This window comes from Macrobrachium rosenbergii, chromosome 5 (assembly GCF_040412425.1).
Source record: "Macrobrachium rosenbergii isolate ZJJX-2024 chromosome 5, ASM4041242v1, whole genome shotgun sequence".
Lineage (NCBI taxonomy): Eukaryota > Metazoa > Arthropoda > Malacostraca > Decapoda > Palaemonidae > Macrobrachium > Macrobrachium rosenbergii.
The window spans coordinates 35,667,990-35,685,836 of record NC_089745.1 but is presented as its reverse complement, the minus strand read 5'-3'; the positions used below and the strand labels follow the sequence as shown (position 1 = coordinate 35,685,836).

At 36.8% G+C, this 17,847-nt stretch overlaps 1 protein-coding gene across 1 annotated transcript in view; it reads left to right on the top strand.

The window, feature by feature from the left end:
- hgo (homogentisate 1,2-dioxygenase) overlaps positions 1-13,225 on the top strand; it is a 41,530-nt gene extending 28,305 nt beyond the window's left edge. The window contains exons 5-10 of the mRNA XM_067103965.1: positions 1,393-1,572; positions 3,945-4,042; positions 8,502-8,630; positions 10,107-10,233; positions 12,523-12,704; positions 12,932-13,225. Of these exons, the coding sequence (XP_066960066.1) occupies positions 1,393-1,572; positions 3,945-4,042; positions 8,502-8,630; positions 10,107-10,233; positions 12,523-12,704; positions 12,932-13,075 (860 nt within the window). The 3' untranslated portion in view covers positions 13,076-13,225. The remainder of the gene's footprint in view (positions 1-1,392; positions 1,573-3,944; positions 4,043-8,501; positions 8,631-10,106; positions 10,234-12,522; positions 12,705-12,931) is intronic.
- Positions 13,226-17,847: the final 4,622 nt, after the last annotated feature.

Below are 17,847 nucleotides of genomic sequence, written 5' to 3'. Positions count from 1 at the left end.
AAAATGTAACTTGTTTTGTTATAGCCTGATTTTTGTCTCTAAAAGTAGATGACGTTATTCCCTCATAAGCGAAAAAAAAAATTAAAAACAGAAACATTTATATTCAGCATTATTATGATGTCTATATCACTGTGCGACTTACAGCAGGACTGATTCACCGTGGGTACCATTTATGACACTTGACTCAAAGTGATTTCGAATCAGGATGTCGACACATCTCATCACAGGTGTTCTTTTGACACGTATTTCAGAAACATATACCGATGCCTCCAGAAACACACTTGAGTGTGGCGCGCCGGTTGTGTGGTTAGATTGGATGTCCACCTGAATTAATATGAAAGTCTTTTGAAGCGGTTCCATCGAGGATTAATGGTCGTGGTGTACGTTGCAACTATAGTCCAGTTGCCAGACCTTTGTCTTGGTTGTTTTCTTCGGAATCGTTTATTATGTATTGATGTAACTTACACTTCCCACATGCGTTTATGAATAAAAGAAATGTGTTTTTTTTATACTGTGTGGAGATCACCAGCTCAGTTGTCATAACATTCCAATGGGGAATAATAAAGCTTGTTAACGGTTTCCAGAATCATCTCATCTCGCTCGCTTCCCCCCCGCAACCCCCCCAACATGAAGTGGGTCTGTCTTAAGTCCATTAGCACTATTCTTGCTCGTCTCGGTTCCTACTCTTGTTTTGTATTGTATGAGGAGGAAGATAGGGAGAAGAGTGTGATGTGACTTGTAAGTTTTCTCGCAATTCATCAGTATTTTTTTGTATAGGAATTTTTGAAAATTTTTTTATTAGAGAGTAACATGTATATATTTTCGTTTTGTAATAACTCACATTTCCCTTTGTACTTTCGTAACGGAGGTCCCAGGTAATCAAATGTTCAATAGGCAACTTACCGTACATAAGATTTCTAGACTTCAAATTTCCAGATGTCTTTAGACTTCAGATTTCCTTAGTAAATAGTTTTTGACGCCACTACGGAATTCAGCCTGTCAGTAGACTGATTGATTGTAAATTTGAAAGACAACATTATTAAACTTCTTTCGTATCTTTCACAGTTCCTTAACAAAGAGATCTTTTTATCACCATTGAATATGGTCCATAGTGTAGTAACTATAGATTCAAAAACTATGTAGTAGAATTATCAACATGTATTCACAATCTCTCACGTAACTCTGGTTATCACTGCGGAATTTGGTTCACCAGCATGAATTCATTTCTAAGCCTTTTTTCAAAAGGAAATTGTATTGTAAAATGTTTAGCACCTTCCGCAGATCCTCAGCAAGGAATTTTGTACGCCACAAGGGACTCTGGTCTGTCGGGGGTATTGTCTGATTGAGAATTAAAGGAAAGGTTGTATGTTAATCATCTACTTTCACCCACAGTTCCTCAGCAGGGGGCGCTGAACATCACTACGGAATTTGGGCGTCTGCACGTCGAACCCAACGAGATCTGCGTCATTCAACAGGGAATGAGATTCAAAATCGACGTTAACGGACCAACTCGAGGATACATTCTTGAAGTGTACGATAACCACTTCGTTCTTCCGAATTTGGGACCTATCGGTGAGTGGCTGTTGTTTGCCTTGGTTATGCAGTAAGTAATTTAGAATGGGAAGAAAAGAGCAGTATGTAACAGTTATTCCTGTTAATAGTGGTTGTGTTAAACTCAAAATGTTTATACTCATGAACTGAATTCGCCAATGGCTGTTAAAATGAGTGTTTATGCAGAACGGGCTAGGGTCATTCGCTGTTCTTAATTGACAATTCTTGTTTTGTTTTAAAATGATAACATTATTCGACTTTTCTTCTTCCTCTTGATCTGCGAAACCTCTAATTCCTCACAGACCAAAGAGGTCTAAACTTGGGAATACTGTCCATCCGAGTGAAAGTTGAGAGCTACTCGAAAAGAGGTATACGAACTGACCTAAAGTCACTCCACGATGCAGAATGTATGGCTTATGAATAGGTGTTTTTGCCGTTGTGTTCTGCTTTATTTTACAGTTTAACTGTACGTTTTCCTGATTTGTATAATCTCTCATTCTGAAGGACCTTTCAGGGTGAGGGCACACTAATGCCTCAAGGGTAAAATCTCTTTTTTATTTCTTCTCGAAATAAAAAAGCATAAAATTGTGCAAATTTTGCTGTGGACCCCAGGCACCTTACATATTTATATATGTTGCTTACAATTTTTGCTTCCTTTCAAAATAATTAACCATGACTGAAAACCCAAATCATATTCAAAGAGGGCAATCTTTATCTTTAGCAATTGTTCAGTACTACAAAGAGACTTGGCATTTCCACAGGATGGCTGCAATATCCATTATCTGGACAAAGCCTCTTGTCCAAGACCGCACTGCTGGCTTGAACCCCATTTCATTCAGTGATCAAGCATATTCCTTTGATCCTCTGGGGATATGTCTCCAGCGGATCAAACAAAGCAGCTGCAAACAAAGTAACTATATTACAATTGCTTTGTTTTTAGCATGATAATCTGATATTTTCAACAGTCATTACTTGACTGATTGATTTTTATAACTGGCGATACAAGAGCTATGGTCATGGATGCCATCTGTGATCAGCAATTTAAAATTTTCTGGAGATATTTAAAATGAAAGTAGTCAGTGTATCCTTATCTAGACGCGGTGGCTTTCAAATCCATATCTTGAATTTAGTACTAGTAATCGAACGTATTCCCCATGCTGATTCGTATGAGAGAATTCCAGCAGGGTGGGTTTCATTGAATGATATTTTTTGGAAGCTGTCAGAGACTGTATATCGTTCGAAAGCAACATCAACAACGCAGTTTTAGTAGGACGTTAGATTATATGAAACCTTAGTCATCAAAGTTTAATATTCTGAAGAAATAATTCCATCATGATATGCTTTGGTAGCTGGAGTTCTGTCTCTCGCTTTCTCTAGGAATAGCTCGGCTAGTCTAGTCTATTTAGAAGGAACCAACTTTCCGCCACATCAAAGCCAGAAAAGCGGAACACCGTAATCAGGCCCCCGTCATGAGCTGTAAAGGATAAAGAGTAATATAAGAAAATAATGTTAAATGCCAGGTGTCGTCACGACCTGGCGGGATATAAAATCCAAACAGGTGTTGGACATTTTATCTCCTACTGGTGGCAGGACTAAAATTAATAGTTCACATTTTGCTACGTGTAACCTTTCTCCTTTTGTGATATTGGCGTGTTTCATAACTACAACTGCAAGCAGTGCGCTGTGTAATGAAATCTAACCATTTCCCGTTTCGTTGATGTGTTTAGTGTATTGTGAAAGAAGACGTTCTAGGCATTGGAAGCATTTCAGATGATATGCAAAACCTTGTATTGAAAAATTTTATGAATTAAATATTTTAAGAATAAATTATCGTATTCATTATAGAACTAAACTTCTAGTGACCACGATACGTACGTAATGACGGCGCTGTAGAGTGATTTTAATCGGAATATCGGAATAACATGAAAGCAGCTTATGGGGAAAATGGTGCCTAATTAAAATATTTATTAGAAATGGTTGGTCGCATGACCTTTTGGTTATCAAGTGTTCCTAGGTAACAAAACTTCAATATATATATATATATATATATATATATATATATATATATATATATATATATATATATATCTTCATATATATATATAATATATATATATATATATATATATATATATATATATATATATATATATATATATATATATATATATATAAAGAAAGAGAGAGAAGCTATGTGGTTTGCATCTGCGTTATGCATTCAGGATTGGTCCATATTAATAATGAGATCACGCCGATGCAATGTCAGTGATTATTTAGGTATCATTCTGTACAAGATATTTAAAAAAAAAAATTAGTGCTTTTATTTATATCACTATTGAGTGCTTTCTGATATTCCATATTCAACAAATAACTGGTATTTTTTTTTTTTTCAGGAGCCAACGGGTTAGCAAACCCTAGAGATTTCCTGACACCGGTAGCATGGTACGAGGACAGAGAGGTTAAGGATTACAGGATCATCTCAAAGTATCAGGTAATTGTGCCACTTATTCGTTCAGACCACTTTTACCTGACTTTCATTCTGGGAAAGAAAAATAAAGCCTAACGCTTTCTTTACCGCAATACACAGGATTGGGTGCGTCATGTCTTTTGTTGCTTTTTCAAAGATGATTTGCTGTGAGTGTGATACCTAGAAGTGTTTGGCTTATTGCAGTAAAACAGGACAATAGCCTACGAAGGAAATTCATATGAAGAGAAACTACAGTCATTTAACTCTGTGAATCGGTTGAACGTTTACTTTCATGGCAAACAATCAAATCTACAGACCCGACGATAAAAACATCAAATCTACAGGCCCACGTCGATAAAAATAATTAAATATACAGGCCCATGAGAATAAAAACAATCTAATCTACAGGTCAGTGACGATAAAAACAATCAAATCTACAGGCCCATGAAAATAAAAACATCAAATCTACAGGCCCATGTCGATAAAAATAATCAAATATATGGGACCATGAGAGTAAAGTCAATCTAATCTACAGGCTCATGACGATAAAAAGAATCAAATCTACAGGCCCATGACGTTGAATACAAGAAAATCTACAGGGTCACGATGATAAAAGCGATAAAATCTACTGGCCTAGAGGATAAAAACAATAAAAAATATACAGGCCCATGACGATAAAAGCAATCCAATATACATGCCCTTGATGCTAAAATCAAATCTACAGGCCCTTGACGATAAAAACAAATCTGTAGGGCCATGACGGTAAAAACAATCAAATCTACAGGTCCATGACAATAAAAACAATTAGATATACAAGCCCATGACAGTAAAAACAATTAAATCTACAGACCCAACGATAAAAACATCAAATCTACAGGCCCATGTCGATAAAAATAATCAAATATATAGGACCATGAGAGTAAAAACAATCTAATCTACAGGATCATGACGATAAAGAGAATCAAATCTACAGGCCCCCATGACGGTAAAAGCAGTCCAATATACATACCCATGACGATAAAAACAATCAAATCTACGGGCCCATGAAGATAAAAACAAATCTATAGGCCCATGACAGTGAGAACAATCAAATCTACAGGTCCACGGCGATAGAAATAAATCTATAGGCCCATAATAGTAAAAACAATCAAATCTACAGGTCCATGACGATAAAAACAATCAAAGCTACAGGCCCATGACGATAAAAACAATCAAAGCTACAGGCCCATGACGATAAAAACAAATCTACAGGCCCATGACAGTAAAAACAATCAAATCCACAGGCCCATGAGAGTAAAACAATCAAATCTATGGGCCCATGACGATAAAAAAAATCAAAGCTACAGGCCCCTGATAATAAAACAAATCTACAGGCCCAGGAAGACAAAACAATAAAATCTAGAGGCCATGACAATAAAAACAATGAAATCTACAGGCACATTAAGATAAAACAATCAAATCTACAGGCCCATGACGATAAAAACAATAAAATCTACGGGCCTATGACGATAAAAGCAATCAAATCTACAGGCCCATGACGATAAAAACACAAAAACAATAAAATCTACAGGCCCTTGACGATATAAGCAATCAAATCTATAGGACCATGACTATAAAAACACAATCAAATCTACAGGCCCACGACAATAAAAGCAATCAAATCTACATGTCCAGTGATAATTAAAACCACAAACCAACAACAGCCGAACCGTTTTGACTCAATCCCACATACCCTCGTAGGGGGGTAGGGCCGTCAGTGCACCTCATGCGGTGCAATGTAGGCATTACTCAAAGGTCTTTGCAGCGTCCCTTCGGCCCCTAGCTGCAACTGCTTTCATACCTTTTATTGTACCTCCGTTCATATTCTCTTTCTTCCATCTTACTGTCCACCCTCTCCTAACAATTGATTCATAGTGCAACTGGAAGGTTTTCCTCCTTTTACATCTTTCAGACTTTACTGTCAACTTCCGTTTCAGCGCTGAATGGCCTTAGTTGCCCCAGTGCTTGGCATGTATGCCTAAAATCTATAAATCAATCAACATCACATATTCACGAGCGATGCTATAAACCCCAACAACCCAGGAAACTTCAGAGACAGTCGGGTTGAATGCACCAGCTCAGTGCACTGGCTTTCAACTTAACGAAAGTGCCCTGCCACAACACTACCTTTACATAGACTGTAAAATAAGGAACTATTTAATATTCTTCTAGCGTGATGGCATAAAGTCTCTGTTTATGAGTTAGCATGTGATTGGTAATGTCCACTAATGCCAATGAACTAAGAGCAGCAGTCAGTCTAGCGATATTACTTTAGAAGTAACCAAAAAAATTCCCATTTTATAATGTGCGTGAAATGGATATTTTTTCCCAAAATGAAATGTTAACTTTCAAGAATGACATTTAGATTATGATACCACAGTTTCTGCCAGTGGAATGGCTTAAATATTTGCTTCTTCCAGTTGACTTTTATGAAGAGAAATGCATGGAAATGATAAATGCTTGGTCACAGATTTTAAATTATCACTAATAGATAGTGGTTCGTGATGGTAGGTTTCTGTTTCCTAATAGTAGCAGTTATGACTTGGACCATCGACGCGTGGTCTCTCGTTTGTCCCTTTTTCGTAAATTGTATTTTGACAGAGATCTTTCACATTCACAGTTGATCCTTGATCCCCCTTTCCTACCGAGAGCAACCAGATTCGCTGAACAGCAGCACCAGTATGCAGTAAATATGCCAGGGGCGTCATTTAGGGGGGGCTGGGAGGTCAACTGCCCCCCCCTCAAGACTCAAGTTGCCCCCCCCCCCCCAGTCTCAACTTGGCCCCCTCACCCCACCAAGCCCCAAGAGTAACAGCAGCTGGTTTTCCATTATTCCTACCGAAATTCAAATGTGTCATCACATTAAGTTATATCTGTCTATCTATTTTATGTGCTTCAAAAAGCACATAAAATAGCTCAAAATCAAAAACCCCAGGTGATTAGGCTCGCTTCGCTCGCCAAACCGCCTTCGGCCGCCCCCATCAAAAATCTGAAATGACGCCCCTGAAAGATGCCTCGTTGTCTAATTTCTCAGTTCCAGAGGTCCTTTATTCCTCACACCGTTGGTCTGTGGATCAGCCTCCCAGAGGATGTCGTGCAGTTGGAATTTCAGAACTTCAAGCGAAGATGCAATGCATTACTACTCTAATACAATTCAACTTGTATATTAATATTTTACTTATATTTTTATTTATTTATTTATTTGTTCGTTAACTTAGGTTTTTCTTATAACTGATCTCTTTCAGTATTTCCCATTACCTTCTGTTACTTTTTTCGAATGAACACCATATCCTCGGGAGGCTTGAATTTCAAGTCAGTGCCCCTGTGGGCTCGTTCATTATGAATAGGGTTCATCTTCTGAACAGTAATAATAATAATGATATACCGACCCAAATACAGCAGCAACGATTTCAGTCAACTGGCACTATATCATATTCGTATTAATTTTTGTCATTTTGCACAGATGTGTGTTTTCATTGGTACTTGGAAAATGGGATTTGGTCCGGATCAGATAACAGCTCACCTGTAGTAAGAATTGTTCCTCTGATAGAGTGCTAGACATAATATGTTTCAATACATCGTATATCTATAGCTGATAAGCGGAATACAACTGCGTCATCTAAAATTACTATATAATTTCTTCCATACAACAAGAGTTTTATAACTTTAGTTGAAACACTGCTTGTTGCCAAAACACTCAAGAGAGAGAAGTAATCTCTGTTGAGTTTTTTCTAGGTGGTACACTACGATGTCTCACTGATGACCTTTTTTTATACGTTTATTGCAAATGCCATCCACACAATGCCTTTGCTTTTATGAGATCAGTGACATGTAACAGTATCAACTTTAGTCGCTGTGCTGTTTATCAGCATGAAGTTTATGTTGTCTAACTGCTAAAGGTTTTATTTTTTCTCTCAACTAGAAATACGGTGAGACCTCACGCAACCAAATTATTTTCCAAATCTACATGTGTTAGGTACTCAAGCTCCGCAAAAATGATTGACGCCGTTTTCGAACTTTTCGACTTTATCGGAAAGAAGCCTTATTTAACCTTGCTCTGGGTACTTTCAGAGCTAACTCTTGCCTCAGGTGTGGCGTTCAAGGTTATTACCTCAGAATGAACGCTCGAGGTAGCCTCTCTGGGGAAAGAGAGTTTCTGGAACCATAATTTTGTATTTGATCACAACGTTTTTTAATGCCTTATATAATAATAATAATAATAATAATAATAATAATAATAATAATAATAATAATAATAATAATAATAATGAGTTATTATTATTATTATTATTATTATTTTCCTTAGTTTTGTTTTTTGTAAAAGCGTTACGAAAATAATTTTTAAAATTTTCCCATACTTCCATCTCATTTCGTATATTTAAAATCAGTTATTTACTTTTAATACGCAAAACCACAATAAAGAATTTCTCCCCAATCCCTGAAGGGCCATCTGTTCGAGGCTCTGCAGAACCACTCCCCCTTCGACGTGGTGGCTTGGCACGGCAACTACGCCCCTTACAAGTACAACCTGAAGAACTTCATGGTGATCAACGCCACTGCCTTTGACCATGCCGTAAGTTATCATCTATTGCCATCATCATGATCTTGCAGGATTAATTTTGGAGGTCCTCCCATCGCTCATCATTTGGTCCATCAGGCTGGGCCTTACAATCTTTTCGAGTATAGGTTCCTTGCGTCAAGCGGTACTCCTTTCAACAGTTATGTATGGCGGGTAGATCTCTTGGATAACTTTCGTGGAATTATTAGGATTCATTGGTATTAAAGATTTGTCCTAATATTAAAAAAATAATTTCAGAGTATTCTTTAGACATGTAAAGATTTTTTCTAGATTTAGACAAGTATCGCAAGTCGGGTTAAGATGACATACGTCACAGAACCATAGGCCTTGCTCTGTTATCGCCATCGGAAAAAAACTGTTATTTACTTAACTCGTTTCGAACACGGAGCTCATAATGTGCTTTTGATAAGTGAAACTGTAAAAAAAAATCCCATCATTTTAACTACTATAGTGTTAATGTTGTTGACTGTAAATATCTGCGGCCAATATCACTGAAGCTAATTGTGATTAGTGGAAGCTGATGCTTCTCACCACCAACTGAGGTAACACACAGTTCAAATGCATTGGCCAATCAGAAGCAAGGTACAGGATCCAGTGATATCAGCTGCGGATATTTATCGTCAACTTCTTCAATAACAAAAACAATAGGTTATTAACCACTTAACCGATGTTTTGCAAAGTATCTGATTACAGACATTCTTTCTCTGCAGTTACCAGATCACTGCCGTTTTGAACCAAAAAGCATGAACAATTTTTCGTTACGATCACTTTCATACTCCAGAATGGCAATTTTTTATGACTGCCTTTAATAGAAAGATGTAGAGTAATTATGCAATTAATCATTTAATTTTTCGTACGCCAAGTAATGGTTTACGACTTTTATCCAAGACATTTCGACTTATTGCATGCTGTCACCGACGACGACTGTTGCGCTATTAAGGTAGTAAACCTCATCCAAGTTTTCAGTAGTTATGACTTCAGATAAACAGAAATTATTTCTTCAACACCCATCAGACTTGTTCTTGCTTTATTATCCAACACTTTATGTCATCTTCATTCGAAGAGCAGTTGTTGTACTTGAAAATTATATAATTCTGAAAAATTTATAACATTTTCAATCAACGGTTTTTGCCTTCGAATATCTACTGCATTTTCCTTACTAAATTTTCAGATGTCCTCTTATTTTCTGATATTTAGTTTCAAACATTAAGCCATTTCAGCTTCTCTCAAATGAACACCATATTGTTTGAAAGCTCGAATTTCAAGTGAATGGCCTTTGTGAGCTTGTTTTACATGAATATGGTTCATCTTCTGAGTAATAATGGTAAAAACAGCAGGAGCTAGCTCTAGAGAAAAATAACACAAATCAGTGCCACTTCCACACCTTCATTTGCTGAATCGTGAACGAACCTCTTGTGAATCATAACTTCCGCAACATTTTCTGATAGATTTTCATGATATCTTCCACAGGACCCTTCCATCTTTACCGTGCTGACGTGTCCCAGCGCGAAGCCAGGAACAGCCATCGCAGACTTCGTCATTTTCCCTCCGCGTTGGGCTGTTCAGGACCATACCTTCCGTCCTCCTTACTATCATAGTCAGTACAGCCAGAATGAAGTTCTTAGTTAATTGTTAACCTGTTAGCTGAAAGAGAGAGAGAGAGAGAGAGAGAGAGAGAGATAAGCGGGTCATAGAGATTTGTCAGAACTGGCAGGGATTGATTTGTTGCAAAGTTAGTTGCCTGTTTCAGAACTTAGGAAAAGTGTTACTAACTGATGGAAACGAAATGGGCGTTCGGGTTCCAAAAAAGATGAATTTCCAAATCTCTCCGGTCTTTATAGAATGAGCGTACTATCATACATATGAGTCGTTATAGCTGCAATCAATCAACATTGATATCAGTATCCTACCTTACAGTATTTCGTTAATGTACACTACAAACACATATATATGCACATACACACATATATACATATGTTTCTCGCATTAACACGTAACTTTCATATATTCTCAAATATTAAGTCACAAATGCCCATTGATATAGAATTCACTCTTATGAACAACTTATATCTAGATAATTTTATATATGATAAGAAGGCTAGGCCCGGCCAAGATTCGAACCTACATCAAACCTTTTGGGTTTGAAATAGGGATAAAAGTGACTTATCCACTCACCCATCAAGATAAATATCAGTTGCAATCGATTCTGCATAGTACCTGAATCTTGACGTCAACTTATCACTAGTGGGGTTGAACCTGGAACCTAATAGAACCAGCAGGGCACCTGTAACTCCGTGATTGTTATTAAGCCCCGTTCTCTACTCTGAAGCGTTTGGAAACGACGTAGCTCGTAAGGTAATGTGTCAAGCAGATGACTGCGTGAAGAACCGTTAGTCGTTCTGTTCTGTCTGCTTTAAATATGCATGAGGCCTGCATTAACAGCTTGACGGTCTTGTAGATTATTATCTCGTTTAAGGGGGAAACTCCTCTCACTCCCTTCTCTCTCCTCGACGAAACACTTTCATTAAAGTGCATTCACCTTCACTCCTGGTTAGCACTCAGGTATACTGTATGTATATTGCTACATGTTTCCGGGGTCTTGGAGTATCTTCACGTTAGTTAATACTTGCACGAATGGAAGAGCGTGAGAAAATTTGTATCCAGATTTTTAATACAGATTAAACTGGTGAATAATATATTTTCAGCTTCGATAACGATCACTTTGGTCACGCTAAATGTTAATATTAATCACTCGATCAGTCTCCTTATTATTCCCGTGACTATGATTAACCTTCTAAAGAGCCAGCTGGCGCAAGAAGGCGTTTTATCGGTGAAGTAGAAGTTAAGTATTATTTTTTAATGTGTGCAATTTTTAAACAAGCTCATTGTGTTTTAAGAGCGTTTCAAATGAACTGACTACATTCTTAAAATCTCCCCCGTCCCGCCTTCCCTCCTTAGGGACCAGATTTTGTCTAATTCACTGCAATACAAAGTCACACACCAATATAACATGAGTCTCTACTTTGGTTTATTTGGATATCAAAATAACGATCTCATAGACCAGTCCCCTCAGGTGATAATAGACAAGTTTTTCAAGAACAGAAACACTAAGGGATTCCGGAAACAGCGTTCAAGGTAGAAACTTTTGAGCTGGATGTGAAAGAATATTGGTGGTCATAGCAACCGATACAGTACTCTCATTCTATTTCTGTTCTTACAAGAGATTTTTGCTTTATGTCACTAGGTTCAAATCTGAATCAGCTTGTTTGTGAGACAGGTGATCACTAAATGACCACTTCTGCTGGATCGCGAGTTAGGTATTTCGTGGGTATCAGAGCAGATAAGGGATGAAGGTTATTTGTTCATTTTGCTCAACTTGAAACTAAATCCACTATCCTCCAAAGTTCCGTGACATTCCGCTCTTCATAAGATAACAGTTTATGAGAGAAGAGGGTAATCCCACGGCACTGTTCTCTCAAGGAAACTTGCAATATCTTTTGACTTTACACTCAGTAAATTGAGATACATCTAAAGCATATAACCTTATTTTACGAAAATACGTTTTATGTGCTGAACATTTGAGTCTGAGACTCTGTTTTGATTATATACTATAGAATTCGTCTGGGGACTACATTAGGCCGTGTAGAGAGTGAAAGCCTGAACGAAATATTCTCTTATTTGTGTTCCGTTTCTCTACAGCCACCGCTAAACAACTTTGGGAGTAGCTGAAATGCACAGTTATCCTTTCATCAAGCTCTTAGGAGCCTTTTTTTTTTTTTACAGGAAATACTGAACTCTGTGTGTCTTTGAAAAGTTATACACTTGTTTTTGAGTAAGGATTTCCATATGTATAAATTAACTGAAAAACTTGACTGTCTTTTGCCAGGAAACTGCATGAGCGAATTCATGGGGCTGATCTACGGCAATTACGAAGCTAAAGAGGAAGGCTTCCGTCCGGGAGGGGCTTCTCTGCACTCCATGATGACCCCACACGGTCCAGACGTCCAGTGCTTCGAGGGCGCCTCCACGGGGAACCTTGCTCCAGTCAGGGTTGCTGATGGCACTCAGGTAATTTTCTCTCTCTCTCTCTCTCTCTCTCTCTCTCTCTCTCTCTCTCTCTCTCTCTCTATGAAATAGTTATTATCTAATACTTCCTGATTTAAACTGGAAGTTGAAAGACCTGTAAAGTGATTTTATTGCTTCTTATTTCCCTGGAGTCATTTTAAAAGTCCAGTATTCAAGACAGAAAGACGTCAGATCCAGTGCTCTTATCATTACTTATTTTCGTTTTACAGAGCTTTATGTTCGAGACGTCGTTAGGGCTGGCTTTGACCGAGTGGGGCGAGAACACTTGCCGGAAGGTTGATCCCGACTACTACAAGTGCTGGCAGGGTCTCAAGAAACACTTCAATCCCAACTGGAAACCTGGCAGCAAGTAGAAAAGTACCAGTGGCACTTATTGAAGAGCCACGCGGCTTTGATTTTCAGAGATGACGGTAAATATCCCCATTCGCCATTCGCTACAACTATAACCAATAGTGGATGCTGAGCAGCATGAGCAACCAATCACGTTTAGTGTCAGTGATATCAGATGAGGATATTTACAGCCATCTTGAAAGGCTGCAGAGGAATATAATTTGTTTCGCTAATCACTGGATTTTGCAAGAAACCCACATGAGAAGATAGCAGTGCTCTGCTGAATCAGGTGCATCGTGTAAAAAGTTTATCATTATTACCGCTGGTGCATCATATCTTACCGGTATCTATTCGATAGCGCACCGTAGTTCTATTAACCTTTTATCTGAGTCTGCCTTTTTGGCGTCACTTAATTGCTGGGTTTTATCATCTCAATGAAAATTTTAATGGTCAGTTCAGTTATACGTTTTTTTTTTATTTTAAATTAATAAATCTCAGATTAACTTTTAACCTTTTCTACTATTAACTGCTCATATACAGGTAGATATCCCATATCGGAGATTTTATTACAGCATTCACATGTTTAGTTTCAAGGCAACAAGCATATTTTTACGAATATATCAGTATTCATGGTTCTTTATATATATATATATATATATATATATATATATATATATATATATATATATATATATATATATACATGTATATATATGTATTTATATATATACTGTATATATATATATATATATATAATATATATATATATATATATATATATATATATATATATATATATATATATATATATATATATATATATATATTATATATATTGTGGGTCTGTATAGGTGCTAACCCTGTGCAGAAAACACATTCATGCATATACAGTACATATCCATATAACTGTGTGTATACAGTATATTTCTATACATATACGTAGCATCTTCCTGGCAGTTTCACCAAATATGTATGTATGACTAAATAATAGCAATAATCCCCTCGATCCTCAAAATTTTAAGATGCAGGTCTTTATATCCAGGTGTGAAAAAATGAAGAAGCCTTTTCCTTTTGCTGTAGGGTTCGAACCCACGCGTGGTAGTAAGACTGAAGTTACTGCTTATAGTATACTATATGCTACCATGGTCCCATGGTTGACTAAATGGTGATTTGAATCTCATTATTGTGCATGGGTTCGAATCCTACCATGAGAGGGAAAGGCTTCTTCATTTCTCTTCCACCTGGATTCAAAGTTGAGGGGTTGAAGAGGTCATTGTAGCCATTAGTACCATACTGTGTGGGTGTATGTATATACCATACTGTATATGCATGTACCCACACAGACACACATATATATACATACATACATACATACATACATATATATATATATATATATATATATATATATATATATATATATATATATATATATATATATATATCACAGCCTAACACGCTTTTTCCGACCCCAGCTGACCCTGGTGCCCATTTGCAGCAGAGTGTACGAACCACAGTACTAGTAACTTAGTTGAGAGAGACACATGCACACACATAATAATATGTGTGTGTGTGTGTGTAATATATATGTAAATTTATATACATATATATATATATATATATATATATATATATATATATATATATATATATATATATATATATACATAGAGAGAGAGAGAAAGGCTAGGGGTAGAGAACTATGCTTGCTACCCACCAGTCAGCCCATTTGTGAATGAGTACCAGCTTCATTTGGAATCAAAGAAACATGGGAAAAATATCATAATTTATATATGTATATATATATGTGTGTGTGTGTAATTGTAATAGCTACAATGCCCTCTTAACATCTCGAATTCTTCTCGCTTTTTTGGATACGCTTGTCTACTACAAAGCCTAAAGATCCAAGTGCACTTGGTTCTTAAGGCTTTGTAGTGACAAGCGTATCCAAAAAGGCAAAGAATTCTGAGAGGTTAAGAGGGCATTGTGGTTACTACAATTACATATGTATCAGGTAAAAAGTGACCAGTAGATTTTACACACACACACACACACACACACACACACACACACACACACACACACACACACATTATATATATATATATATATATATATATATATATATATATATATATATATATATATATATATATATATATATATATATGTACACTGTAAAATCTTACACCCACATCGTTGAAATCTCTGGAATGAATGTATTGCAGGAAGTTTGTTAATTTTACTAGTTTGCATAGCTGTGGACCAATAAAAAAAAAAGAAACCAGGTTGTGAGAGATATGGAGACTGTTTGAAATAATGTTTAGTATTTTCGTTATAGGTGTTAGGAAAAAGTATTTTTCTATGGAATTAGATTTATCCATTGTGCCAATATTTTTGCTAATCTTTGGTGCCATGTTATGAAATGTGATCAATAAAGGTCAAGCAGAAACAGGAGTTGATTTTCTCTTTAGTTTTAATATCCTTGCAGTTACTGGTGACTGAAATGGCATATATACTGATAGCGTTGGTTAATCATTCTGGTGTTGGTGTATCGGGAGTTCCCGGAACCTAACCTTATAAATGTTATGTCTGGTTAACCACATACGATGTACAGTATACGTCTATTTTAATTTAAGTAACCACACACTTGCATACATAGTCCACTTGTGTATAAACACGTTTTACGTGCTTAGAATCTCTCTCTCTCTCTCTCTCTCTCTCTCTCTCTCTCTCTCTCTCTCTCTCTCTCTCATGCATTGTCTGTCTGAACTTCCTAGTTTTAGCTCCAACTGTCTCAAGAATTAGCTCAAACTTGAGGTGTGAATCCACAACATAATGTTGGTTTGAATGGAAGATCTGATGAAACCCTAATACACTGTTTTCCTTTTTTCTTGGCCGATTAAGTTAACAGGGCTAAAGTACTGAAGAGAAAAATTCACATTTAGAAGCAAGATTAAGAAAAGGAGCTCCCCCCCCACCTATTTCCATTTTCCACATATGAAAGGCATTGGTGCCGTCCGTACAAAAAAAAAAAAAAATAGGATGAAAGCTGAAGATATGTAAGACAAAAACCATTGCATACTATTGCATAGTAAGGAATGTATAAGGAATATGAGTTGTTTATGCTAATGTAGGATTGGCGCATCTTTTGCGTGGTAAAGGCAACAACATGAGCAAACTTTTAAACATGATAAATCTCGCATTTACATGCAGCACATTTTTTTTTTTTTTGAAGTTTCCTTTCTCGGATGGTCTTTGACATCAAGGCACAGCTAGTTATTTGTGGAGCATGTTCTTTAATTCTCGCGCTGAAATGCCGCCTCCGAGATGTTGCATTTTTGGCATTAGCTCGGACAATATTACTTATGACCAGGTTCGAGTCTCCCACGCTGATACGTAATATTCATGACTGATATAGACCGTAAAGCACCTATCTTTTTGGGTACAAGTCAAAGCGTAACTTTCATAATTCCATTTAATTTTGTTGGGAGACAATGTATAGCAACTATTTAGCTGAAACACGGAAAAAAATCCGGCCGGATTTTTTATAATAATGTTTTATTATTTAATTCACGTGAGGTTCCCGTCATCAGTATAACGATTTTCAGTTTATTCATATATGTATTCAAAACCTGATTCATTTCGTCTGCTCTTCCCAGTAGTAGCAAGTTTTCTGGTTCAACCTGTTTACACGAACTCCTGACAGACCTGTCTCTTCAGCCAATATACGCTGAGATCCAGACGCAGTTATACTCGCAGCCTGGCAAGTGCTACCTCAGTCCTTACTCTAGGGGAAAGGATATACTGTACACGTGTACGGACAACGTGATGGAATGGAATATAGAATTTTGGCCAAAGACCAGGCACTGGGACCTATGAGATCATTCAGCGCTGAAAGGAAAATTGAGAGTAGAAAGGTTTGAAAGGTGTAACAGGAGGAAAACGTCGCAGTTGTACAGTCGTCAGAAGAGGGTGGATAGCAAGATGGAAGAAAGAGAATATGAAAGGAGGAGGTACAGTAAAAGGAATGAAAGGGGTTGCAGCTAAGAGCCGAAGGGACGCCGCGAAGAACCTTAAGTAATGCCTACAGTGCACCGGGGGCGGACAGCGTTAGGCGCGGTGAGATAAAGCTTAAGGGAACCGAGTGCTAAAATGATGATGCACACTTTCTTAGTTTCTAAACACCGAACCATATATACAGACACACACGTATGTATTATGTGTTACCTATTAGTGCTATGTGAAGTGTAAAAGGCTAATCAAAAATCGTAAATAGGGTCAACGTGCCTTTTTAAACACACACATATATATATATATATATATATATATATATATATATACGCATATATATATATATATATATATATATATATATATATATATATATATATATATATATATATATATATATATATATATATCAGTCATGAACCATACGCATCAGCGTGGGAGACTCGAACCTGATCGTAAGTAACTGTCCGAGCTAATGCCAAAAATGAAACATCTCGGAGGCGGCATTTCAGCACAAGAATTAAGAGCATGTTTAACAAAATTATAACCTGCTGTGTCTTGATGTCAAAGACCATTCGAGAAAGGAAACTTCAATAAAAAAATGTGCTGCGTGTAAATGCGAGCTTGATTGTCATGTTTAAAAGAATATATATATATATATATATATATATATATATATATATATATATATATATATATATATATATATATATATATATATATATTTCATGAAGCCGTTTCCATTAAGTCGTTTTTTCAGCTAGGAGATGACCCTAGAGAA